Genomic DNA, 26,855 nt, shown 5'->3' with positions numbered 1-26,855 from the left:
ACAATCGTTCAGACAATCATTCAGTGTGTGGGGGCCTTAAGTCTAGCCTAGATAGTCCAAAACTACCTTAACCATCTTCCTACCCTAAGTAGTTGAGTTCTTAACCTAGCTTAGCATTAATAATCATTAATAACGGTGGGCAGAATGGAAACACATGCTGCATTGATCTCTGTTTAATGGTAGTATTTAAAACTTATTTACAAGCGCTGATTACAAACTAGGAGTGGTAATACATCTTTACAAAATGACGTAGGACTTACATCTTTGCCCAATTACATTTATTAACTCAAATGTTTAAATATCTAACTTCCCTGGTAGTTACATATATATATATATAGCTTTATCCCGCCGATTCATCGCGCGCACGGCAGAAATTAAAAATTCGCGGCTATCGCCGATAGACGATCAGGTGATCATACCTGTGCTCCCTCTATCCAGGTACTTGGAACCATTCCCATTTGCCCTCAGAAATTCCCTGCCGTCGTTTGAGCAGCACGTTGGAAATTTGCTCTCCTTTGTTTGGGTTTGCTTTAACTACAAATTGGTGAAGTACCCATTGCTTGGTTTTTCGTTGATGGCTTTCACTGATTTTGGATTTTCCTTTGCTTTTTCTCACGGATTAGATAGACTTTGTTGATTTCCGACTTGGACTATTTAACTTGTTTTCTGATTTTTTCAAGATGGCTGACTCTGTTGTTAGAATGTGTGTGAAAGGGTGCAAGACCCGGCTTCCAAAAGCCGCTCTTGATCCCCACACTGTATGTAAGCATTGCAGAGGGCATGTGTGTACATTTGATAGTAGATGTAGTGAGTGTGAAAGTTTGTCGGAGAGAGAGTGGAGAGAATATGATTGTTATGTGAGACGATTGGAAAAGGACAGAATTAGGAGAGCTAGATATTCGAGTGTTCTTTCATCTAGATCCTCTGATAGTCAAGTCCTTTCTAACTTGTCTAAGACTAATACGTATTCCTGATCCTAACCCTAAGGTAGTGGTACCAGATCCTCCTATGGAGTCGGAGGTAAGTGAGCCTACTATGAAAGATATTATGGCAGCTATTTCTGCCTTGGGTGTGATAGTGCAATCCCTTACTTCGGATAAGGAAGTGATGTGGGGGGCAGTGAGTGGTTTGCAGCGCAAGTTCGGTGACAGTGATAGTGCAGTGGGGGTTGCGTCCGTTCGTGTCTGTCATGCTCCTAGCCCTAGACCTCTTCCATGCTCCCCAACCCCTGGGAGAAGGAACGTCGACAGGCTAAGGGAGGTGAGAGATGTTGAACAGCGAGCAGACGTCCCCTCGAGTGATCCTGTTGACGCATCCCAGGACGCTCCCCCTTGCCGCAGGAAAGGCGAGATGAGGAAGTGTTCGTCATCATCAGAAGACGCAAGACCCAGACGCGGTTGGCGACAACCTCAAGAGTCGAGACCTCTCAAGAGAAGCAGGTCCCCTGTTTCGTTCCAGCAACCCTCGTGTAGTAATTGGAGCTTTCCGGAGAGATTCTTGTCGGAGGAGGACGACGCATCCGCGCCTAAACAGAGACGTAGGATGCATAGCTCTTTGGAAGAAGAAGACGTGCTCATTACGTCGGTTAATGCTTCTCCCCCTCCCCTGGATTGGGAGGTGTCGCAAGGGGCATCACCACCTCTTCGCCAGAAGACCCTAGCTAGTCTCCGAAGCGGTAGACGTACGTGCAGTGCCATCTCCAGTTGTTCCCCAGCAGCAAGAGGCACCGCAAGCAGCGTTCTTATCGGGACTTCAACAGTCCATTACGTCTCTGTTTGACGTTTTCAAGTCGCAAGGACTGAGAGAGGAAACACACAAGAAGGAATCCAAGGACATCAACAGACCCAGGAAGAGGATACGACCGGAGTTTGGACAGTGAGACGCCTACAGTCAGCAGACACGGACTCGCTGCAAGTTGCAGCGCTCGTAGACGCTCCCTTGCAGCAAGCTGGACGCGTGACGGGAAGTGTCAAGGATCATGACGCTCCCTCGCAGCATGCTGGACGCATGCATGACGTACGCAAACAGGACGACGCGCGTGATTCCCCCCCTCATTCGACATCGGAAAACGTCAATCCTTTGGAAGAGATCTCGGAGGATGAGACGCAAGAAACTCTGCATGCAGCAGATCTGAAGAGATTACTAGCGGTTTTGGCGGACTTGTATCCTACTGATTTTCAGCAGGCGGTACCTCGGAGCCCGCCCTCGCAGTTTTTGAAGGGTAGACCCCAGAAGTCTTCCTCCTTCAAGAACACAGTTTTGGCCAGATCGGTTAAGAGGGCTTTTTCGATCTTAAACGACTGGATTGTGAAGAAAAAGGAACAGGGTAGGACAACCTTTTCCTTCCCCCCTACGAGATTGGCTTCTCGATCTAGCGTGTGGTACGAGACTGGGGAGGCTCTCGGCTTGGGAGTTCCTGCCTCCTCCCAAGGGGACTTCTCCAGACTCGTAGACGCATCACATAGAAGGGCCATGACTAAGGCTGAAGTGATGTGGTCCACTTCGGAGATAGACCACTTGCTGAAAGGCGTCTTCAGGACTATTGAAGTCTTCAGCTTGATGGACTGGACTCTTGGAGCCCTCGCAGATGTGACGGACGAGAAGAACGAGACGCAGATGCACCTTATTGCCTGTCTCGATAAAGCTGTGAGGGACGGGACAGTCGAACTCACAGCCCTTTTTACAGCAGGTATCCTTAAGAAGAGGGCTATGCTATGTTCTTTCCTGTCGTCAGGAGTGACTCTCGCGCAGAAGTCAGAGCTTTTGTATGCTCCTTTAACCAAACAGCTCTTCCCTTCAGAGCTAGTGAAGGACTTGTCGGCTGCTCTTGCGCAACAAGCAACGCAAGATTTAATTACTAGAACTGCGAGGAAAGTTCTTCCGGCTAACTTTTTAGCCAGAAAGGAGAAGGAAGCTCCTCCCACGCGTCAGCCCTTTCGTGGGAGAGCCCTTTCGAGAGGAAGTCAGGGAATGGCTGCAGGAGGACAACCTCGCAAAAACACCAAACTACAACCAAAAACCAAAAAATGAACTTGACAACCTCCAGACACAAGTGGAAGCCAGGTTATCCCACTACTGGCAAGAGTGGAGCCAAAGGGGAGCGGACGATTGGACAGTCGAAGTACTGAAGGAAGGATACAAGATCCCCTTCCTAAGGAAGCCCCCTCTTTCTTCAGAATCGTTAAGAGTTGACAGCTACTTACTCGGGGAGCAAAGCAGCAGCTCTTCAAGAACAAGTCAACCAGATGCTGTCAAAAGCAGCAATAGAAGTACGTAGTAGAGGACCCCTCTTCAGAGGGATTTTACAACAGACTATTTCTGGTACCCAAGAACTCGGGGGGTTGGAGACCCGTGCTGGACGTAAGTCCACTGAACAAGTACGTGAGCAAAGTCAAGTTTGCTATGGAGACATCTGCTTCAGTCCTAGCAGGCACCAGACAAGGAGACTGGATGGTGTCGATAGATCTGCAGGACGCATATTTTCACGTCCCAATTCACCCGAACTACAGGAAATATCTGAGGTTTGTTCATCAGGCAACAACTTATCAGTTCAGAGCACTTTGTTTTGGACTAAGCACAGCTCCTTACGTTTTCACTTGAGTGGTTTCGAACGTGGCCCTTTGGTTACATCTGGAAGGGGTACGAATATCGATGTACCTGGACGACTGGCTAATCAGAGCCAGGTCGCAAGAAAAGTGTCTGGAGGATCTACAAGTAACAATGAAGGTAACGCAACAGCTGGGACTCGTAGTAAATCTAGCCAAATCACAGCTGACGCCTTCACAAGACATCATCTACCTGGGGATGAGGATTCAGTCAGTGGTTTTTCGGACTTTTCCAGCCCTGAATCGCATTCTAGAATGCTTAAGAAAGGTGACGCTCTTCCTAGGGAGATGGACCTGCTCGGCGAGGGAATGGATGAGTCTGCTGGGGACCCTCACCTCGATCGAGCAATTCGTCTCCCTGGGAAGACTACATCTACGTCCACTTCAGTTTCATCTGTCAAGATACTGGACTAGAGACAAGACCTAGAGACGTGGATTCCAATCCCTCGGGGAATCAGGAATCATTTGAGTTGGTGGGACGACCCCAACAAACTACAAGAAGGCTTTGAACTTCAACAGAAGAACCCCGACCTAGTATTGTATTCAGACGCATCGGACGTGGGATGGGGTGCAACACTGGGGAAGGACGAGATCTCGGGTCTATGGGAAGACCATCAGAAAAAATGGCACATAAATGTGGAGCTGGTGGCATTCATCTAGCACTATTGCACTTCCAGGAGGAGGTCCAAAACAAGATAGTACAGGTCAACGCAGACAACACCACAGCGTTGGCCTACATCAGGAAACAAGGAGGCACTCGTTCGGATTCCCTTTACGAGGCAGCAAAAGATCTCCTGTTGTGGGCAAAAGAGAGCAACATTACTCTGATAACTCGCTTCATAGAGGGAGAGAAGAATGTCAAAGCAGAACTTCTCAGCAGAGGAAGACAGGTTCTCATGACAGAATGGACCCTACATCACGAGGTGTGCAGCAGGCTTTGGAATCTGTGGGGAGAACCGTCAGTAGACCTCTTTGCGACGCAGAGAACAAAGAGGTTACCTGTTTACTGCTTACCAGTCCCAGACCAGGAAGCAGTGGCAGTGGACGCCTTTCTCGTGGATTGGGAAGGACTAAACATGTACGCCTTTCCCCCCATTCAAGATCCTAGACAGAGTCTTGATGAAGTTCAGGGAGTCGACCAACGCCCGCATGATCCTGATAGCTCCGTTTTGGCCCATGAGACCCTGGATCACAGAAGTGATGGAGTGGCTGGTAGACACCCCCAGATCGTTACGTTGTCGGAGCGATCTACTCAGACAGCCACATATAGAGAGATACCATCAAAATCTCCTCGCTCTCAATCTAACTGCCTTTCGACTATCGAAAAACTGGCAAGAGCGAAGGGCTTTTCGAGGGAAGCTGCAAGAGCAATCGCAAGAGCGAGGAGGACGTCCATGATAAAGTTGTACCAGTCTAAGTGGGACGTGTTCAGGGAATGGTGCAGAATTAACAACATTTCCTCTTCCAGTACCTCTCTAATTCAACTGGCAGATTTTCTGTTATATTTAAGAAACCAACAGAAACTAGCAGTATCAACCATCAAGGGATACCGCAGTATGCTAGCATCCGTCTTCCGTCATAGAGATATTGACGTGTCGGGAAACAAGGATCTCTCGACCTCATAAGGTCCTTTGAGACAGTTAAGAGGAAGGACGACAATCCAACCCCCTCTTGGAATTTAGATGTTGTCCTGATGTTTCTAACCTCGAGCAGGTTCGAACCTCTCGACAAGGCTTCGTGGAAGGACCTCACCAAGAAGACCCTATTCCTGGTTGCGTTGGCAACAGCCAAGAGGATAGGAGAATTGCAAGCCTTTAGCAAAAATGTAGGCTTCAATGGAGAGAATGCAGTCTGCTCGCTGCAACTAGGTTTTCTCGCCAAGAATGAGAATCCTTCTCAGCCATGGCCCAGATCCTTTACCATACCAGGATTATCTCATTTAGTAGGACAGGAAAAGGAGAGAGGCCTTTGTCCAGTGAGGGCCCTAAAATTTTATCTGCAGAGAACCAAAAACATGAGAGGACAGGCAGACAGCCTCTGGTGCTCGGTGAAGAAGCCTTCGTTACCTTTGTCAAAGAATGCACTGGCGTTCTTTATCAAGGATTTGATAAGGGAAGCTCACCAGAACTGTGATGAGAAAAGCTTCCCAATCCTCAAAATCAAGGTGCATGAAGTAAGAGCTGTGGCGACTTCGATGGCGTATAGACACAAGAAGTCTATGAAAGCGATTTTGGAAGCAACATTCTGGCGAAGCAAGTCTATCTTCGCAGATTGTTACCTCAAAGAGGTACAGACCCAATATGAAGATTGTTGCTCCCTGGCTTTGTACATTGCCTCTGGCGCCGTAGTTGGAGAAGGTACTACTGCCTCTAACCTATAACCTTATTTATACCCTTGCTTTTTCTTGAACTTGATATCACAGGTTGTCTGTGAAGGTTGTTGCAACCTTCCACGGTCTGGGGTGCAAGTCTAAGTTAGGTTTTATGGAGTGTGTTTTTAGTGTGTTAGTGGGTCAGGTGGTCAGCTCATTGTCCATGGCTTTGGCAGGATAGCAAGGGGTGTGGTCTAGTCATGTTAAGGTCGAGGACCGTGTGACAGCCCCACAGAGACTTTCTACAGCCCCCTGGGTGGATCGCTGGGTCTCTCAAGGAATGCAGGCTAATGAAGCAGGAAAACTATGAAGCCAGCTTCCTTATCAGGTAAGAACCAGATTATTGGTACAGCTAATTTGTAGCGATTAATAATTTTACAAATTCCCAACGGTGTTGCGGTTCTCTAACCCACCACCAAAGGTGTCAATCAGCTATATATTATATGTAACTACCAGGGAAGTTAGATATTTAAAAATGGTATTTTCATTTTAAAATAAGCTTTTAAATATACTTACCTGGTAGTTACATATATAAAAGGTCCCTCCCTCCTCCCCTCTGAGAACAGGGGCATGGAATTTCTGAGGGCAAATGGGAATGGTTCCAAGTACCTGGATAGAGGGAGCACAGGTATGGTCACCTGACCGTCTATCGGCGATAGCCGCAAATTTTGAATTTCTGCCGTGCGCACGATGAATCGGCGGGATAAAGCTATATATATATGTAACTACCAGGTAAGTATATTTAAAAACTTATTTTAAAATTAAAATACCATCTTTATAGAAATATCAATTATTGTAACACCCCTCTTGTTTTGAAAAAGAAAGTACACACTTTTAAAAAATTAAACAAGTCTTCTGCAAAATAAAGAATCAAACACTAGCAGGGCTACAAACATACAAAATATCACTTGTTCATAACAAAATCTTTAAATCTATTTGGCATCTTATTTCTAGTGCTACTTACTTCTCTACTCGTCCTACTGGAATGAACACCATGATCATTATTTACAGGATTCACGTCAATCTGACCTTAAGCATTATTTACAGATACATCAGAATTCATTCCTACATCAGTGTCGGGGCTTGCTTTCTTTGTAAGTTTGCTAGGACTAGTTTCCACACCATTCTCTAGGTATAGTTTCTCTGGTCTTCCCATTTCATTCATTTTCTTTAAATGAACTCTATTTCTCCCTAACAAACTATCATTAGATTCTACTACACAAGATCTATTTTTAAAGTTTTTCAATAACTTTACCAAAATCCCACTTTTTCTTACCACGAATGAGATTTAATTCTTACAGTATCTCCCTCGGTTAATTCCTACAAGCCTTTAGCATCTCTATCATGATACCATTTACTTCTAAAATTTCTTAAAGCTTTTCTAGTTTTCACAACTTATCATCAAGAGATTGGGATTTCAACAAAGAAGTTAATACAGATAACAAAGTTCTAGTAGTTCTTCTGCCAAGACACCCTTGAGCAGGACTAAAATCAGATTCTTGCATAGGAGTATTTCCGTAATTTAGTACTATTGTTAAATAGGGATCCTTTCTACTTTCTACTGCTTTTACAAGAAGTCTTTTTGCAATCGTTACTTCAGACTCTGCTGTACCATTTGACCTAGGATAATGAGGACTACTCATTACATGTTCAAAATCATAATTCAAAGCAAAATTCTTAAAATCCTCACTACTGAACTGGGGACCATTGTCAGATATCACAATAGTAGGTAGTCCATACCTTGCAAAATGAGCTTTCAATTTTCTTATCACAGTACTTGCATTAGTGTTTATAAGATGGTCTATTTCCCAAAAACCACTATAGTAATAAATAGTTACCAAATAAATTGTGATTCAAATTGACACCTACATTTTCCCATGGTCTATCAGCCAACTCATGTTATTTCAAACACTCTTTCTGTTGACCAATAGGGAATCTATTACATATTTCACATTTTGAAACGAATTGTTTTACACCTGCATTCATACAAGGCCAATACAAGCATTCCCTGGCTCTTCTCAAACAACTTTCTATACCCATATGTGATGAATGTACAGATTCTAAAATAAATGACCTAATTTTCAAGGGAATAACTACTCGGCCACCCTTTAAGATAAGAACGTTTTGAACTGAGAATTCATCTCTGATACAATAATAAGGTTTAAGTACACTTGGAATACCATTCACAATATCAGGCCAACCATTCAGAATCACCGGTTTAAGTAATTGCAATACTTCACCATCATCAGTTTCTTTCTGGATCGTTATTAAACATTTTGGCCTAATAGGTAACAAGTTAATCATATTGATATGGTCAAACAGTCTATTCCTACCATCAAAAGGCAAATAGGATCTTGACAAATAAACAGCCAATAGCATCTCACTACCTTTCTTATGCTTTACTTCAACAACATATTGTAAGATTCTCATCAGCAAACCTTGCAGATGCTTGGGTCCCCTATTTAATGGTTTTAGAATGATTGTTTCAAGTGTTTTATGATAATTTTCTATTATAGTCTTTCTACCAAATGTGTAATCGTGAAATTTCTCTTGAGCAAATACTATCGACAATGTCTCTTTTTCTGTCTGGGCATACCTAGTCTCAGTATCTGCTAGTGCTCTGCTTGCATATGCTACTGGTTTGCCGCACTGCATCAAAGCGGCACCTATTCCTTTCTGTGAAGCATCTCATTGAATAGTCAATTCCTTATTTGGATTGTAATACTGTAAAACAGGTGTTGTAGAGATTAGTTGCTTAATTCTATAAAAAGCATTATCATGAACCTCAGTCCACTCCTATTTAACACCTTGATGTGTAAGTTTTCTGTACGGTTCCATCTCATCAGGTAGGTTGGGTAAAAATTTCCCTATATAATTGATCATACCACCTAATTTCTGAATACCAGTGACATCTGTTGTTGGTTCCATTTTCAAGATAGCCTTCACATTACCAGTTATCTTAGCCTAGCCTAGCTGGATTGAGCTTATATTTTTTGGGCATACTCTTAAAATTCCCAGAGCATCATGTTGTTTCTTGCTGCAAGATTTCCCGTTCTTTAAGAGTTTGGGATTTGGTTGGGCTTAACCTACTTTTTCATCCAAGTAACCAGATCAGTAATGTAACTCATACTCTGGTGTTCTTACCTCTGAAGTAGTTAAGATCAAGCTTAGCTCTGCGATACGTTGCTCAGGAACGTCGCCATGGTGGATCCTTAGTCAAAGGGGGTAGTGGGGAGATGTCCTATCATCATAGGACGTCTCCCCTGATGAGTAGCTTACCGATATTATGTCATCATAAGGGATCACCTCATAGGACATCTTCTCTGGTGGAGATGCACATTTCCTGGGAAGCTCAAGACTTCTCCCCTGTCTACAGTGCAATTAATTTGATAATGCAACAGTTGACAGTAGGATATTTATAACGTATCTGTGCTGAGCATTTTGTCATAGGACATCCCTTTGGGTTATCCTATTATCTCTTCTGTCTACTTGGAAAGACATATGTTAGATCTCTTCTCTTTGACAGAAGCTAGAGGTCTTTTATTCATGGTCCCAGAATTGTTTGTTGGAGATGAATCATTTCTGCCGCCAGCTACACTCCTTGACAGTTGAGACACACCAGTGGTTGGATTTCGTAGTTAAGACTCTAAATCCCTTGGTTCATGATGGCAGATTTGCCTCATTTTCAAATCCCTCCTTGGATGAGTTTGTGGACAGCGATGCGCAGTAGTTATTGCTCCTGCGTGTGGTGATTAAACAGTCATACTCCTTACCGTATACTAGTTCTGTCACACTGCAGGCTAAACCACAGGACATCAGGGGAACGAGTTTTTCTCTGGTATTTAAGAAGAACTTGTCTGTTCATAGGATTTTGAATGCTGGTTTCTGGCTTTGGCAGACAACGCTCACTTCCTTTTACCTGAAGGACATTATCCTCAGGTCCTTGGACACTTTTCTTTGGTCCAGAGGTGACTTCCCAGCAAGTTGTGTAACTCATTCAGTGCCCCAGGCGAAACAGTTTGTATCTTACCTAAGATGATAGTATGGAAGAGAGAATGAGCGAGTTGGCAGGTCTTCTTCTTTCTCTTTTTTTTCCTTTCTTCCTTCTGGTGGGTTGAAGAATAGATACGTCATACGCTGGGATGGTCTGATATAGGTGAGTGGGCCAGCCATACTGGTTGCAGTTATTTGGTTTGTGTCTATACAATATACAAATCTGCTTCTCAGTAGCACTTACTCCTCTCTCTGGCAATGGGAGATAGGAGTGGTAACAAACCCCTGTGGCCTACATGGTTTATTGCTTGAACAGACAGTTCTCTTTACCTTCCATGAATGCAGTGAATCTGGACATGTCTCATTGTGTTTAATCCCAGCAGGCTGTGTTTAGATATTTGTTTATCTATTCTCTCATGGGCTCAGACCCCCTGTTTAGAACTCAATCTTTACCTTCCACAAATGCAGTGAATCTGGACATATCTCATTGTGTTTAATCCCAGCAGGCTGAGTTTTTAGATACTTGTTTATCTATTCTCTCATGGGCTCAGACCCCGCTGTTTAGAACTCAATCTTCTAGGAAGGGTGGTCAGGTGGGCTGAACCCCCAGCTAGTTCAGGGTACTTGTACCTAACTCCAAGTGTAAGTCTATCCTATTGTTAAGACCAAAGGTTTGTTTCGCATATGAGCAAATATAAATTTTCAATCAATTTGTATTTTTCATTGCTAACAAACCTCAGGTCTTAGCGTTAACTGTCCACCTCTTGCCAAAGAAAGACTGACGTGTCACGAGGTTCCAAGCCTGGTTTGGTGACCAGCTTCCACCTTGTATACTTATGAGTTGTCAGATGCCACAGATTTCTTGCTTTACAATCTTTGATTTTTTTAACCGGTTTCCAGCTGGCACTAGAAGATTATCCTGCTGGTAACACCTCAGGTTTGTTAGCTATGAAAAATACAAAGTGATTAAAAATTTGTCATTTTCAGCCACATAATTCAATATTATGTGTCACCACATATTTGATGTAGTACTATATACTAATTAAATGTAGAAGCATAAGTGATACTCATGCATGTGTGTGTATACTCCACATGAACATACAAACAGTAACATCGAGACATGAACGTTTTAGTTGTCTTGGAACAAGTTATTTCGTGCTCATAAGGGTAAAAAAAATATTAAAGCCATCTTTGTATTAGCGAGAGAAAGGGAGTCCTAAAAACGCAGTACCCTGCTTTATGATTACAACTGCTGTTAACGACATGAAATTACTAAAACAAATACACTTTAAAACAACTATGCTGTAAATCTAATATGCTATAACAGAGCTACTTATAAGTATATACTGTATGAAATGTGTAATTGTGTACGTGTTATGTGTTCTGTATTATAAAACAAAAAAGCCCAATTCAGCAAACAAATAAAATAAATCTACCTTTAGCTACAATGTATAAGTATGAACTATTGAACACGGAGCAGGGGTTGTTATCTGCATATCTGCATTCTCAAACTACGGAGCGGATGTTAAGAAATTGTCAGTGCGGATGCGGATTCATAAAAAATGCAGAAAATCTGTGGCTTCAGATGCAGATATCCGATACATCTCTAGACCACAATCCCCCCTGCAAATAGCTAAAATCCGCAAATACTTCGCAAATACTTGACACCCCTCTAAAAATAATTATAACTGCCTATTTTGATAGTTAAAACCAAAAACTCCTCTAAAAATGCTTATACCCAAGTATTTTAATAGTTTTATCACAAAAAATGTATTTATTCATGAAAATAATTTAAAAATAGTACATGTATAGTATACAATAAAAAAAATTCTGCAAATAATGTCAATAGTATACAGTTCAAAGAAAAATCCGTGAGTAGGTGAAGCCATGAATCCAGAACCATGAATAGGTCAGGGTCCACTGTAGTCTACTTGATATTCCACCAATATTGTAAACAGACAGTACTTTCACCCTGCAGTTACTGAGAGTACACTAAATAATATGAACTGAAACTAAATGAAAAATAGCCCATTGCCCATAGAATCACCTCTTGATGTCAGGAGTTGACTGACATATCCCAAATGTACATTCATGTCTGCCTGGGATATTTTTTCTGTGCATTAAGCACTACATAAATACAGACACATATATTAAGGAATGTATGTGTGAAATTTTTTGTTTGGGGTGGAGATAAGCTTAGATGATGCTGTGAAAGTCTAAAATACAGCTGGATGTATAAAAATAACAGGACTGTATCACTAAAGCATTCGACTGCAGTGTGAACAACACCATGTTGGGGGTATACAGGCAGTCCCCGGTTATCGGCAATCTGGTTTTATTGCACTTGATTAGCACCATAAAATTGGTGATTTATGGTGCCGTAACGGGACGAGTTCTGGTTATCGGCACCCTAAGGGTTCTTATGGCATGCCATAAGGGTGCTTATGGCGCCGATAACCGGCATTATGGCACCATAAGTCACCAAGTTTCAGTTAATGGCAGTTTTCACTTATCAGCACACCCCCAGAAACGGAACCCCGCTGATAACCAGAGACTGCCTGTATATACAAACTGACAGCTGCAGATTCAAAAATATGTGCTGGACCCTGAGACTTGCTGAACTATGGAATTACAGATGAAAGAGGTTCATCCAGCAGATTATAGATGTGCTGAACCATGGCAAATGCTTAACTACAGACTTCTGAATTAAAGAGGTTCAATGTGTATTTCAATCTTTTTTGTAACTCAGGTTTATGTGATGTATGTTATGATGTTTTATTTTTAATTACCCATATTGATATTAATTGTTGAATTAATCTTGCAGGATGACATAATTAGTTCCTCCTTTGTGACAGCTCAGTACCTGAGCCAGCTGAAATTTAACAAGAAAGTATATGTTATTGGATCAAGTGGAATTACTAAAGAGTTGGATGAAGTGGGAATATCTTACATAGGAGCTGAGGTAAGATAAAATGTTACAGTATGACAGAAGCTGTTTTAGAAAGATGGTAACCCAGTTCGGTAAATTTGATGTAGTACACTTTAGCACAGTAGTATTAAGTTTTGCAACATAAAACAGGTCAACCATTACTAATCCGGCATCACTAGGACTTTTAGAGTGCCAGATTACAGAGTGGTTAGGTTAGAATATGTACACTTGACCCAACCGTTAACCACTAAATAATACCTTTAAAATACTCCCATAAGTACAAATTGGTTAATAAGGAACAAAGAAACATTAAAATAAATGGAAAACAAGAGAAATTTTAATGAAGTACATACAGGCAAAATAAATGGTACAGGCAGGTGTCGAGTTATGATGGGTTTAGATTCTTGCGTGCATGTCAGGTGTTGAATTTTTACAGAAATGAGTGTACAATTCAATAAATAGGTACAGTACAGTATATATACCTATATAGGCTACCCCATAGATTAACTCCTTTTACCTATGGCCTACCATGGTTTTATCACAATTAGTATATTTTTATAAAGTAACTGTCTTATCATTCTTTACAATAATGAATTATATTCACTTGTTTTACTTAGATTTCAGTAAATTTGCCTTTTTTTATTGTGTTCCCTTATGAATTATACTTAGCAAGTATGTATGTATTGCATCTTTCATATTGTGCTGTATAGAGTAGACTCTTAGTACGTACTGTATGTTGTTTTCAAGAAATGTATAATTAATCTTTTGTTTGATTGTAATCACTGACATTCCATTTCATCTTATAATATCACAGAAACCATCTTTGTGTAACTTATCCCTTGTTTACATCTATATGTGGCATTTTTATATAAGAAGTAACTTACCCAGTAATTACATCGGTGTAGTTTCTATTCAACGACAGCTTGAATTTCTTAAATTAGCAGTAATACTCTTCTTCTTCTGTCTGGTAGGAGAACAACTCATGAAAAGAGCTTTAGTTTTTTTTTGCCCTTCTAGAGCTAACACGGTTGTAGGAGTGCAGCTTCTTATTTGGAATTCGTTATTGTTGTTTCCCATTTTGGTGAAATATTTTAATTTTATTGCCTTCAACATTAACATTGTTATTTCTAGGCCTAACCTGTGTCGCTCCGTGAAATAGTTCCTATAGCAGTCATTTCTAAGGTATAAATATTGCTAAATATACTAGAGAAAAAAGCTATATGGTTATGCCAGAGTTTCCTGGCTCGCTCACCCTTATTTAGGGTGTCGATATGGAAACTGGGGCGTGTGTAACCACTATCAGAGGTCCCCTGCCATTTAGTCTCTTCCTTTCTCAATATCCCTCGTCTACAGAGGAGCCGTTCTAGGCCATCTACCGCCTGCCACTGCTACAACTAGCGTCTTGTTTGCCATTCCTTTCGATAGCACTGCTAACTTCGCACGTGTTGCTTTACGCTGTGTTATTTTTGTGAATATTTCCTTACTTCATCATGTCTGAACGTCAGGAAGCTGCTGCATCTAAGTTGAGCACTGCAATTAATGTTTGATCATGTTTTAAGGTAGCGATGGGCGATATAACTTGTTTAATTTGGTTATATGTAGGAGCGGGAGCCAGCATGGTGCCGCTCCCAGGCAGCCATTTTGCGCATCGCTACCAGCGTATATTTACGCTCATGTCGGCACCCAATTGGTCTCCCATACTAGTTGGAGTTGCCTACCTTTGATAATTAGCAGTTCCTCAGATGTTTTTTATAGATGTTTTGCAATTTAAATTAAATCCTGATGTTATTTTCATGTCCGATCGCGGGGGATACTATCCTACCGACGAGCTGCATGCTCTCAGAAGGTAGCCTAGACCTGGTATATGATACATCCATTAGGTTGGTCTTCCAACCGTTAAATAATTAGATGGTGTATTATATGCTACTTAGTATATTAGTCTCTTTGATAAGAGACGTCCTTGTCTATACTATACAGAAGAGCCTTGGCTCTTCCGTAGCCTATTCATGACAGTCCATGAGCCACCCTGGTCTTCCTGGCCATATCGGTCATAGATTTCGATTTGGCGAGCTAGGCTAGCTGCTCAGCCTTCCTGACCAACCTGTTCAGATCGTTTCGATTGCGAGGGTTAGGTCAGGCGCTCGAGAGGACTCATAGCTTTCTCTCTCTCTCTCTCTCATTTTTTCCCTTCCATGTCTCCCCCGCATCAGGAGTGTATATATATATATATATATATAGACATATATGTAATTTATTAATATCCGATTGATACGGATATTGTGTTATGTTGCGCGGTTTGCATGTGTTAGTAAACCTATAGGCCTACCACTCCTGTTCAGTTGGGCATTGACCTACCGCGTGTTGGTACACCTGGCTGGTAAGGTCTCCAGCTGATCATGTGTGGGCCACCCCTCTAGTCGACTTCCCTCCCCCTGCACCCACCTTGGTGGGGGAACGTGGCTCGCCTCACGCTACTCTAGTAGCCAACCCGAGCCTCTCACTTAAGGGGGAGGGTAGGGAGTACGGTCGGGGGGTAGGACCCATTGCGCCATGCTCAGTATGAGTGGTAGGGGGGTGCCTGCTCGGGCGAGCCTTGGTTGGCCACCTGGCTCGTCGGGACGGTGCGCTCTCCGGGCCACTACAGCCACGTCCCCTATCTGCGGTCCTACTTCACCAGACCTATCCTCCCACTCCGGCGGGACCGGGACTCCGGCTCCTAGGTATTGGCTATACGAATAGCTATGATCCTTTACTTGACCAGACTCAGGCTAAGGTTTTACCGAATTCCCTGATCTGTTCTTACGAAGCCGGACCCGGGGTAGAATAGCTAGGTGTAAGAGGACTTGACGCTGGGAACGATCCACCATGGTTGGAACAGTTAGTTATGCGCATGTATTAGTTATGTCTAGTAAGATATCTTATCTTATTATATACTTCAGGCTCGTTTACTACGGCGGATAACCTACTCCGCCGGGTATTCAGAACCGAGGTACCCTGTTATCACTAGCTCCCTCGCCTTGTTTGACCTTCTTGGTTTGTCACATCTATCCCGCACCCTGGTGGGAGGGGAAAAATAGGCTCGAGATTCAATCTTAGTTGACTAGATTGAACGTCTCCTATGCCAATGGAGTCGGGCCAGGTCTTCCTTACCCTGCCCCGTTCCATCAGGCCTATACCTTTACTCTCATGTCAAGAACAACAACTAGTCCTGGGAGCTGGTGAGAAACAAGGATGCATGGAATTTTACTAGTTAAGAAGGCATGCCCCACCAGATACGTCTCCAGTGGGTCTAAATAGTGATACTCATGTATCATTCAACTTACAGATGGTGCGTTGCCTGGAGACGGGGTGTACCGCCGTTCTCAAAGAGCCCTGCGGGCACGTGGTGTGCCGGACCCACGCCGGATGTGCGTTACAGGTGGGATCTCTGCTGGTGTGGCACCATGAGGGGTGCGAGGTCTACTACGGGCTGGTGAATGAAATCACCTCCGAGTCGGTACGTACCACCCTTAAAAAACTATACAATGAGAATCAGATTGAATAAATTCATGTTGATACATACTAGACTAAGGATAGTTTTTAGTTTTAGTATTGAGATAACTCTCTCCTACAGAGTATTCAAGCCGTCAAGGATGCGGCGATGGCTACTCTGAAAGCCTGGGTTGGTGGCTTTGGCCGTAATGTAAAGGCCAAACAGCCCTACATGCTGTCCGAGGAGATGGCCTCGCTCATCTACCCCGGAGCAAGGAAGTCGGCAGCTGTAGAGGCGGAGGTAGCGGCCCCCATCATCGCCAGGATCCAGGCGGAGACGACGACCTTACCGGAGGACGATTTCGGCGAGGTGGTGTTAGGAGAATTAGCGGCCTTGGATTTAGAACGAGAGCCCATGGTTGCTGACAACCAGGGCGAAGGTAAGATGTTGTCGAGGCAGGTAGTTTAGGGCTCAAGGCTTGCCCTTTAGCCCCTCTCATCTTCTGCTACTACTACTTCTTCTTTTCAGGGATTCACCGGTAAGCTCCAGTCTGTTAGATGCAAGGCGAGCTCAGTGATCCCAAAGGTGAAAAATCCTTCCACCTTTAAGGCTATTAAGAAGTCCTTGCCAAAACCAAGGTCCGGATCTAGCCGCACCAGTACGCCATCGGCTCCCCATCCCGGTGCGGACTCGGCAAATCCAACTCCCCCTCCACAGGGATCGAGAGCGAGAGGTCCAAAAGCTAGGGCCCAGGAATCTAGCTTTGACCCGGCGGTGTTCTCCTCGATTATGATGGAGCAGGTAGGGAACTTTGTTCAGACCAAGTTCCAGGAGATTTTCTCCCAGCTATCCTCCACTCTCGAGGCATCAGGACAGGTCCATCCAATCCCTGACGGAGAGGATGATGACTCAGGAGACCCTAGTGGCGGGTATCCGTGAAAATATGGCATCAGGACAACCTCACTCCGGACAGGCTACTCAACCCCTGTCGATGCCGGACTCCTCTAAGCTGCCCCCATTTAAAAACAATAACCCCTGGAGGCCAGCAGCATACACTCCGTTCGCGGACGGTATGCTTACCATTGAGGGATGCGGGACTTGAAGACTGGAGGACTTTGAGTTCTACCCGCATGATCTCCAGTTCCCATTCATGGGGTATGCCCGTCTGACGGATAAGGCAGTGGTAAGGGAAGATAAGGTCCCAAAGGAGACCGTTATCTTTCCCAGGGACCAAGCCCAACAAGCATGGGTCCGGAGCTTGACGGAGTGGCAATGCATCAACACTAAGTTGACAGCCCACAAGAGCCCGTTTACCATCTTTGTAGTGGGTGACAACACCCCTACCCCATGCCTCTCCAAAGTGACTGAGCTAACACTACAGGCAGCCACGGAGGATAAACCCATGCTGCAACTCCAGGAGACAGATTTGCCTTCCCTTCTGCTCCCCGGAGGCACAGAGTGTTGGGTAGACGCTCCAGCCACCTTTACGGTGGGTAAGCTCACCTCGAACTGCGGAACTCCGTTGTTCAGCGAGCGGCTTCCCAGGCTTCCAGACTCTATAGTCAAAGCCGAGTATGACGCGAGGTGTAGACTGAGCAGGTCTCTCAACTCCGCCACCATGATAGAGATGACATTGCTGATATATGCGGATGAGCCACTGTTTAAAGTCCTAACGAAGTCATTCCTTCACACAGTACAATTGATCTTTATGACTTCGCAGTGGCTAGGGGGAACTGCGGGAAGCACGTCCTGGCAGACGCTTCCATCCGCCACGAGCCAAACAAGCTCTTTAGGTCATCGATCTGGGGAGCAAATCTCTTCCCCGACTATCATCAACGAAGTCCTCGGGGAAGCAGCTAGGGTGAACCAGAGTCTGAGGATTTGCTGGGGACTCATTTCTAAAAGGAAACCTGAGTCTGCCAGATCACACCCTAGGGACAGGAAGAAGTTGAGGAAGTACCAACCCTTCCAGTCATCTCAACCACAAACAGTGGTCCAAGCGGTCCCGGTGGCCCAAATGAATCAGCCCTCCACCTCAAAAGCACAGCCGCAGCAGCAGTTTGTGCTTTTGAGCCAGCCTGCTCAGCAACCCCAGAGCTCGACTTCCTTCGCCATCTCCCCGGCTTTCAATGCTACCTTCGAATCCCAGGGGTTTCACAGGTACAACATATTTGCCAGAGGCAGCCGAGCTAGGGGTGCTTTCCGACACAGAGGTGGCGGAAGAGCTTCGACCCAAGGCAAAGGCTTCCGGGTAGCCTGAGGTGGCCGTCCATCTGCCAACCAGTGAGACTCCCCAGGTAGGAGGGAGGCTGTACCTCTTCTGAAACCGTTGGAGGTTCAGCACTTGGGCACACAGTATGCTGACAAAAGGTCTGGGATGGAGTTGGAAACAAGGGCCTCCTCCATCAACCAGATTTTACCAAAAACCGACGGCGGACCTGATAGAATATACACAAGAATTGCTTCAAAAGAGGGCAGTGTCAGAAGTCAGACACTTAAAATTTCAAGGGCGCTTGTTCAGCGTTCCAAAGAAAGACTCACACAAGCCAAGAATAATCCTAGACTTGTCCCATCTAAACTCACTTATTCAGTGTGTTAAGTTCCGTATGCTGACCGTTTCGCAGGTGTGGACCTTACTTCCCCGTAGGGCCGTCACCACCCCTATAGATCTTACAGATGCCTACTATCATGTCCCAATAGCAAGACACTTCTGCCTCTTCCTAGGCTTCAGGATAGGGAAGAAGGCCTATTCCTTCAAAGTAATGCCATTCGGGCTCAACATAGCGCCCAGAATATTTACGAAGATAGCGGAATCAGTAGTCCAGGAATTACTCAAGGGATAATGCTAGTAGCCTATCTAGACGATTGGCTCATACGGGCCACAGACGCCGAAGAGTGCCGCAAGGCAACGGTCAAAGTGATAAGTTTTCTGGAATACCTAGGATTCCAGATAAACAAGAACAAGTCCCGGCTGACTCCGGCACCACGTTTTCAGTGGTTGGGAATACAATGGGACCTAAATGCTTACAATCTATCAATTCCGCCAGCAAAACGCAGGGAAATAGCAAAGGCTACAAGGCAATTCCTCAAGGGCAAACAAGACGCTAGTTGTAGCAGTGGCGGGCGGTAGATGGCCTAGAACGGCTCCTCTGTAGACGAGGGATATTGAGAAAGGAAGAGACTAAATGGCAGGGGACCTCTGATAGTGGTTACACACGCCCCAGTTTCCATACCGACACCCTAAATAAGGGTGAGCGAGCCAGGAAACTCTGGCATAACCATATAGCTTTTTTCTCTAGTACAGTGGTAGTTGAGATACAAAAGGCTTAACTTAAAAAAAACTCGAGATACGAAAGCTGACACGAAAAATTTTACTGCTCTACATACAAAAAGTTTTCAAGATACGAAAGGTTTCTGAAAGTCCGAGATTCGCCCGATAACAATTTTGAAACTCGCGCCGCCATCTTAGTTCTAGTAGACTCGCCACCATCCTCCTGCTCTCCCATTGGTTCCTAATGCTAGCCAAGCCATGAGATCCTTCTCTTCTATTAGACAGCATCCCTCCCATCATGCATCTTATACGTACGTACGTGGTGGCGTCCCTACCCCGGCCACCTCGTACCAGAATCTTTATCGTACGCATGCGGCATTCGTTCGGTCCAACGATTTCGTTTAGTAACGTAAATTCGTTAGTGATTTCGTTGTGCTACTTTATCGTGTTGTGAGAACCTAATTAGTATACGTACTACATACGTAACTTAATTACGTACAGTACATATAGTCATGGGTCCCAAGAAAGTTGCTGAAGTTCACAGAAAGAAGAGAATGCTCTCTATGGAGACAAAGATGGAGATAACAAAAAAGTATGAAGCTGGCTTGCGGTTGAGTGTGATCGCTAAGGAATACGGCCGAAATACGTTGACGATAGGCACCATCCTTAAGCAGAAGAAAGCCAACAAAGCAGCTACACCTTCCAAGGACGTGACTTTTTTGTCCAACAAGAGGAGCCATGTGCATAATGAAATGGAAAGGCTGCTTCTTGTATGGATCGAGGACAAAGAAATCGATGGCGATACGATAACCGAGACGGCAATCTGCCAGAAGGCCAGCGCTATTTTCGGCGATTTGATTGCTCAAGCCGAAGACGACGGCGGAGAGAGGGACATCAATGGCAACCCCAGAGTTCAAGGCTTCTCATGGGTGGTTCGAAAAATTCCGTAAACGGACTGGCATCCATTCGCTGGTGAAGAAATTGAAATTACGTAAAGTATAAAAAAGTACAGTAGTACCTCGAGATACGAAAGGCTCTACTTACGAAAAACTCGAGATACGAAAGCCAATGCGAAAAATTTTACTGCTCTACATACGAAAAGTTTTCAAGATATGAAAGGTTGTTGCTGTAAAGTCCTGAGATTCGCCCGGACCACCGAGAACAATTTTAAAACTCCCACGCCGCCAACTGAGTAAACTCGCCACCATCCTCCCGCTCTCCCATTGGTTCCTGATGCTAGTCACCCCATAAGGTCCTGCTCTCCTATTGGTCAGCATCTACCCCTTGTGCTTTAAGTATTCTATTGGTAAAAGGTTGCTGTAAATTGAAAAACTTATTCATGCAATACATTTAATAAAAAAAAAAACATTAGGTAAAGATAGAATAAAGAATAGAAATGAATGGTTATTATACTTTTTGGTAGTTTCAGTAGTTGAAGAGAGATAATGAAAATTTATGGCTTACTGTGTAAAAGTGATTGCTTGGCGATCGTTCGATACTCGTAAGTGCTGGATGTAAACAAACGTTTGGAAGCTTTTTTTTTGTTGTTTGTTTATTATAGTTAATGGTTACTAATAACATTATTTGAAATGAGTACATGCAATACATTTAATAAAAATATTGTGAATTAGATATCATAAAATATAAAATAAATCAGACTGCCAACAAATACGTATTTTTTATTTTTTTAGAATTCTTCTTCTGTTTATTATTACGTTATGTATACGTATGTTTCATTATAGCTGTCAGTAAAATCGGTATCTCCATTAGGTAAAGATAGAATAAAGAATAGAAATGAATGGGTTATTATACTGTTTGGTAGTTTCATTATTTATGGCTTACTGTGTGCTAGGAAAAATGATTGCTTGGCGCTCGTTCGATACTCATAAGACGGGTAAGAGCTGAATGTAAACAATCGATTGGAAGGTTTGTTTTTTGTTTGTTTGTGTATTATAGTTAATGATTAATTAACCCTTAAACGCCGAAGCGGTAAAAAAAATATTGTTTCCCGTGTGCCGGAGGTGTTTCAGAGTGAGCGAGGAAGCGGAAAAAATATTTATTTCAAAAAATCACAGCTCGCTTAGTTTTCAAGATTAAGAGTTCATTTTTGGCTCCTTTTTTTGTCATTGGCTGAAGTTTAGTATGCAAACCATCAGAAATGAAAAAATTATCATTATCATATATAAATAATGCGATATGATAGCGCAAAAACAAAATTTCACATATAATTATATTCAAATCGCGCTGTGCGCAAAACGGTTAAAGGTAACAAGTTACTTTTTTTCGTTGTAATGTACACTAAATTGCGATCATTTTGGTATATAACACAATGTAAAACGATAAAAGCAACACAGAGAAAATATTATCACAAAATAATGCATGAATTCGTAACGCACGGACGTAAACAAATATTTTTTTTCAAAAATTCACCCATAAATCTAAATATTGTCCTAGAGACTTTCAATTTCTTTCAAAATGAAGACAAATGATTGAATATTACTATACTGTAAGAGTATTAGCTTACAATTGCAGTTTTCGACCATATCTGACGAGTAAAGTTGACCGAATGTCGAATTTTTTTATATATATATGCAATTATTTCGGAAATGAAAAAAGCTACAACCTTTAAATATTTTTCGTTTTATTCTACATGAAATTGCGCACATTTTCATATATAAAACTCTATGAAATGCCTAATATGAAACGGAGCAAATATTCCGAGAATGGGACGTACGCATTTCGGAGATTTGTGGCGGAGAATCCTCGCGCGGAGGGAAGGAAAGATTTTTTTTAAAATTCACCATAAATCTAAATATTTTGCTAGAGACTTCGAATTTGTTTCAAGATGAAGATAAATGACTGAATATTACTAGACTGTAAGAGTTTTAGCTTACAATTGCGTTTTTCGACCATTTCGGTAGAGTCAAAGTTGACCGAACGTGGTTTTTTTCTATTTATCGTGATTTATATGCAAATATTTCAAAAAAAACTGAGAAAAGCTACAACCTTCATTATTGTATTCTACATGAAATTGCGCACATTTTCATATATAAAATTTATGTAACGGCTAATTTAAAATGGTGCAAACATTACCACAGTCGCACGTATGATTTTTTCGTAAGAGTTATTTTTTTCATAAATTCACCATAAATCAAAATATTGTGCTAGAGACTTCCAATTTGATGCAAAATTAAGGTAAATGCATGAATATTACTAGAATATAAGCGTTTTAGCTTACAATTGCGTTTTTTGTTTCGATTTCGGTCGGTAGAGACTGAAGGTTGAAATTTTGGCAATTATCGTTATTTATATGAAAATATCTCAAAACTGATAAAAGCTACAACCATGGGTTGTTTTTAATTGTATTGTGCATGAAATAGCGCACATTTCCGTATATAAAACTTTATATAACGGCTAATTTTAAAATGGTGCAAACATTACCACAATCGCATGTATGATTTTTTTCGGAAGAGTTACCACGCGGACGTAAGGAAAAAGTTTTTTCATAAATCGAAATATTGTGCTAGAGACTTCCAATTAGTTGCAAAATTAAGGTAAATGATTGAATATTACTAAAAACAAAATATAAAGAGTTTTTAGCTTACAATTGTTTTTTTTCGACCATTTCGGTAGAGTCAAAGTTGGACCGTGAAGGTTGAAAATTTATTTTGGCAATTAGCTGTTATTTAATATGAAAATATCTCAAAACTGATAAAAGCTACAATCATGAGTATTTTATTGTTGTATTTTACATAAAAATGCACATATTTTCATATATAATACTTCATGTAACGGCTAATTTACAATGGTACAAAAATTATGTCAAAGTGACGAAATAATTTCCGAAATGTGTCACAGATACTTTTTAGTGCGGCAAGAAAGAAATTCGCGCTTGATCCGTGAACTCCCAGCATCCCCCAAGGCGCGTGATTCAAAAGTTTTAGGCTGGTAGGCCTATAAGTATTTTTCCGCGAATTTAAAAAAAAACTTTTGTAAGTCGACGTAAAATACGTCCAGTCGGCACCCAAGAGACAAAAAATGTCGACGTAAAATACGTCCAGTCAACAGTAAAGGGTTAATAATTATTTGAAATGAGTACATACTGATTATTTATACATTTTATTGGCATATTCTAAGCTTTTAGCTCTTAGGTTTAGATGTCGGAATCATAGACTAGGCTACAGTAGCAACCGCTAACATAGGCTAGGCTTATTGCTAAGGGACATATGCTAAAGTCCTAATGTATGCAGTAAAAATGGGGTTGAACATTACATGCAGTTGAATATTACTCAAGTATGTACAGTATTTTGCCTTTTTGGAGTCATATTTCTTCCGTCGGATCGGCGTCGCAACCCTAGAACATGTGTTTTAGGCTTGGAAATATAATTTACTGGGGTGTTTTTGGAGGGCTTGGAACGGATTAGCCATTTTACATGTAAAATGTGTTCCAAAATACGAAAAAAACATGATACGAAGGCCGTCTCGGAACGGATTAATTTTGTATCTCGAGGTACCACTGTAAAAAGAAATGTAAAAATCAAAAAAAGACAAAATAAATTTTATTTTAAGTTTTTTGTAAAGTTAAGTGTTACAGTTTTGTTAATGTGTTTTGTAAAGTTTAGTTTGTTTTTCTGACATTTTCTTATGTGTTTCTTAAAGTTAAGTGTACGTATCTGCCATTTGTCCTCCTCCTCTGCCGCCACTTTTGGAGATAGCCTCACTCGAAAGGTAAACTTCCACATTTTACGTTACAGTAATAATATTTCTTGTACACTAATATACACTTTATTTACAGGTTTTGCATTTATATTCTTAATTTAGGTATTGAATGGTCCAAATTGTTGTAGTATTAAATTGTTTATAGGTCAGTTTAGCTTTATTATGAAATTTACTGGGGTGTTTTTGGAGGGCTTGGAACGGATTACCCATTTTACATGTAAAATGTGGTCCAAGATACGAAAAACTCATTATACGAAAGGCGCCTCGGAACGGATTAATTTCGTATCTCGAGGTACTACTGTATATTTAGCAATATTTATACCTTAGAAATGAGTGCTATAGGAACTATTTCACTGGGCGACACAGGTCACTGCCTAGAAATAGATTTTTCCTTTGTCAAAATCCCTTATTTTGATGTTACTATTTTGACTTTTTCTGTCTGATATTGCTATAAATAGTGAGTCTGGTGTGTTGACTGACTTTTCTCATAGTGAGAATTGCTGATCGGTAATGTAGTTGTTCAGTAGTTCCGTTTTAAGAATCACCATAGACTGTTTTTACATTTAGTGTTCTTGAAGATTTTTACAATCTTTCGTATTTCCTATTGTGACTTTTTATTTAGTTTGCTGCAATACCAGGTTAACTGAAGCTTCTTATGATGCTCATACTAGTTGCACTTCTTGCAGAGGACAGGTCTGTTCAACTGATCATACATATAATAAGTGTGAAAGTTGGGTTGATAAGACTTGGAAAGTGGCCATTTGAGTAGTGAGTAAGGTTTTAGATGGTAACTTGACTCCCAAAATGGTTAGTATTGTTGTACCTATTGTTACCTTGTCTATTTCTAATGTGCCTTGTTTGCCAAGTACCCCCACTTTCGCTCACCTGGCTCTCGCACTTCTGAGCCTGACTGCTTCTCCAGCTTGGAGAGCAGGATTGACCAGAAATTTGGTTTAGTGGTAAGTACAGTCACACAAGTGGGAGAATCAGTGCATTGTGACACAAGTGGGAGAATCAGTGCATTTTTTAATGAAAAAGTTCAATGATAAAAGTGCCAGTGAAGTGATTGTGGAGGAGGTGGCTACCTGTCCTGCTGAATTTCCTAGGCAAAGGGTCATTGGAGAGTCATCTCAGATGTCCACTGTCTCTCCTCAAGCCCAGAAACGCCTAGCCCGGATTCGAGGTACCAGTGGTGTTTCTTGAAGGAGTCTCATCCCTTGAAGAGACATTCCTCTTGTTTGGAGCAGTCTCTGCTTCCCTGCAAAAGGCCTAAAGAGCCTTTAAGGAACCCCCAAGCACTTGCAGATTTTGGGATAGCCCTGAGAGGGTTTCTTTGAATCAGCTCTCACCCAACTGCCAGTATCTGGTGGCCAGGCATCATTCATTGTCATTGCATCGGCCAGTGACAACCAAGTACCCAGTAGCACCCATCACCCGGCACCAAGTTCCACCCATCTGCTTGGCGCCAATTCATTCTCTTCAGGTTACATCAGTTGCGGATTCTCGAGAAGGTGGATCCTTTTCTAGTGCCAGTTCAACAACTCAGAGTATTTTGGATCTTTTAAAGAAACCTCTTCCATCAAAGACTCCCTCGGACCCTTCAGCTTCACAGTTATCTTCAGAAGATGAGGAGTCAGCACAAAATATATCTCCCTTGACATACCCTGCCCTCTTGAGGTATTGTCCTGTGGCCTTCCCAGACTTCTTTTCACTTGTGGCTCTTGCAGTGCCCCTGTTCACTTTTTTAATTAATAACCTATCATATTACTATTCTGACTCCCAAAGATGGTTCTTCATCAACCAGGAAGGCTTTGGATGATGTAGATCTTTGGCTTTCAGAGAAGAGGAGTCAAGGTAAGTCCTTATTTTGTATTCCACCTTTGCACCTGTCTGAGAGGCATTATCAGTCCTATTCCACTAGAAAATCCCCTTCCTTGGGACTGATAGATTCGGCGCGCAGGTTTGCCTTTGCTGCGGCTAAAGTGATGTTTTCTGGCACGGATATTGATCACTTGTAGAAGAATATATTAAAGTCTTTAGAGGTGCTCAGTTTCCTTGATTGGTCAGTACTTTAGCAAAGATCAAGGATTTTTCCCCTCTCTCTCTCTGAGGATTGTTGTTTGGATTGGCTTAGTGTTATTTATTGTACAGAAAGGGCTATTAGAGATGCTTCACAGACATTGGCCTCCCTTTTTGACATGGCAATTTTGAAGAAAAGGTAGCTCTGGTGTTCGTTCACCTCAGTCACTGCCTCTAGGAGATCAGCTCCTCTTTTTTCCCAAGCAATAGTGAATGAGATCACCTTAGAACTTCAGAAGAAATCTATGCAGGACCTTTTGACCCAGTCCGTAAGACCCCCAAGAGAATGGTCCACTTTTCCATCTAAATTTACTTCACCTCATCTGTGGTAAATTATAATATTTACTCATATAATTATGATCAGGTTATATTAAATGAAAGATTCAGTTTTTTGTTATTTTTCCATAACTGTAAGT

At 42.3% G+C, this 26,855-nt stretch overlaps 1 protein-coding gene across 2 annotated transcripts in view; it reads left to right on the top strand.

Moving 5' to 3' along the window:
* The window catches only part of LOC135226460 (glycerol-3-phosphate phosphatase-like), a 182,075-nt gene that overhangs the window by 118,037 nt on the left and 37,183 nt on the right, over nt 1-26,855 (top strand). For both annotated transcript variants that reach the window (XM_064266055.1, XM_064266053.1), the window contains one exon: nt 12,794-12,931. In XM_064266055.1, coding sequence (XP_064122125.1) covers nt 12,794-12,931 — 138 coding nt within the window. The remainder of the gene's footprint in view (nt 1-12,793; nt 12,932-26,855) is intronic.

This window comes from Macrobrachium nipponense, chromosome 14 (assembly GCF_015104395.2).
Source record: "Macrobrachium nipponense isolate FS-2020 chromosome 14, ASM1510439v2, whole genome shotgun sequence".
NCBI classification, from domain to species: Eukaryota; Metazoa; Arthropoda; class Malacostraca; order Decapoda; family Palaemonidae; genus Macrobrachium; species Macrobrachium nipponense.
Note: the sequence above shows the minus strand (reverse complement) of the source record. Positions and strands in the feature narration are given on the sequence as shown.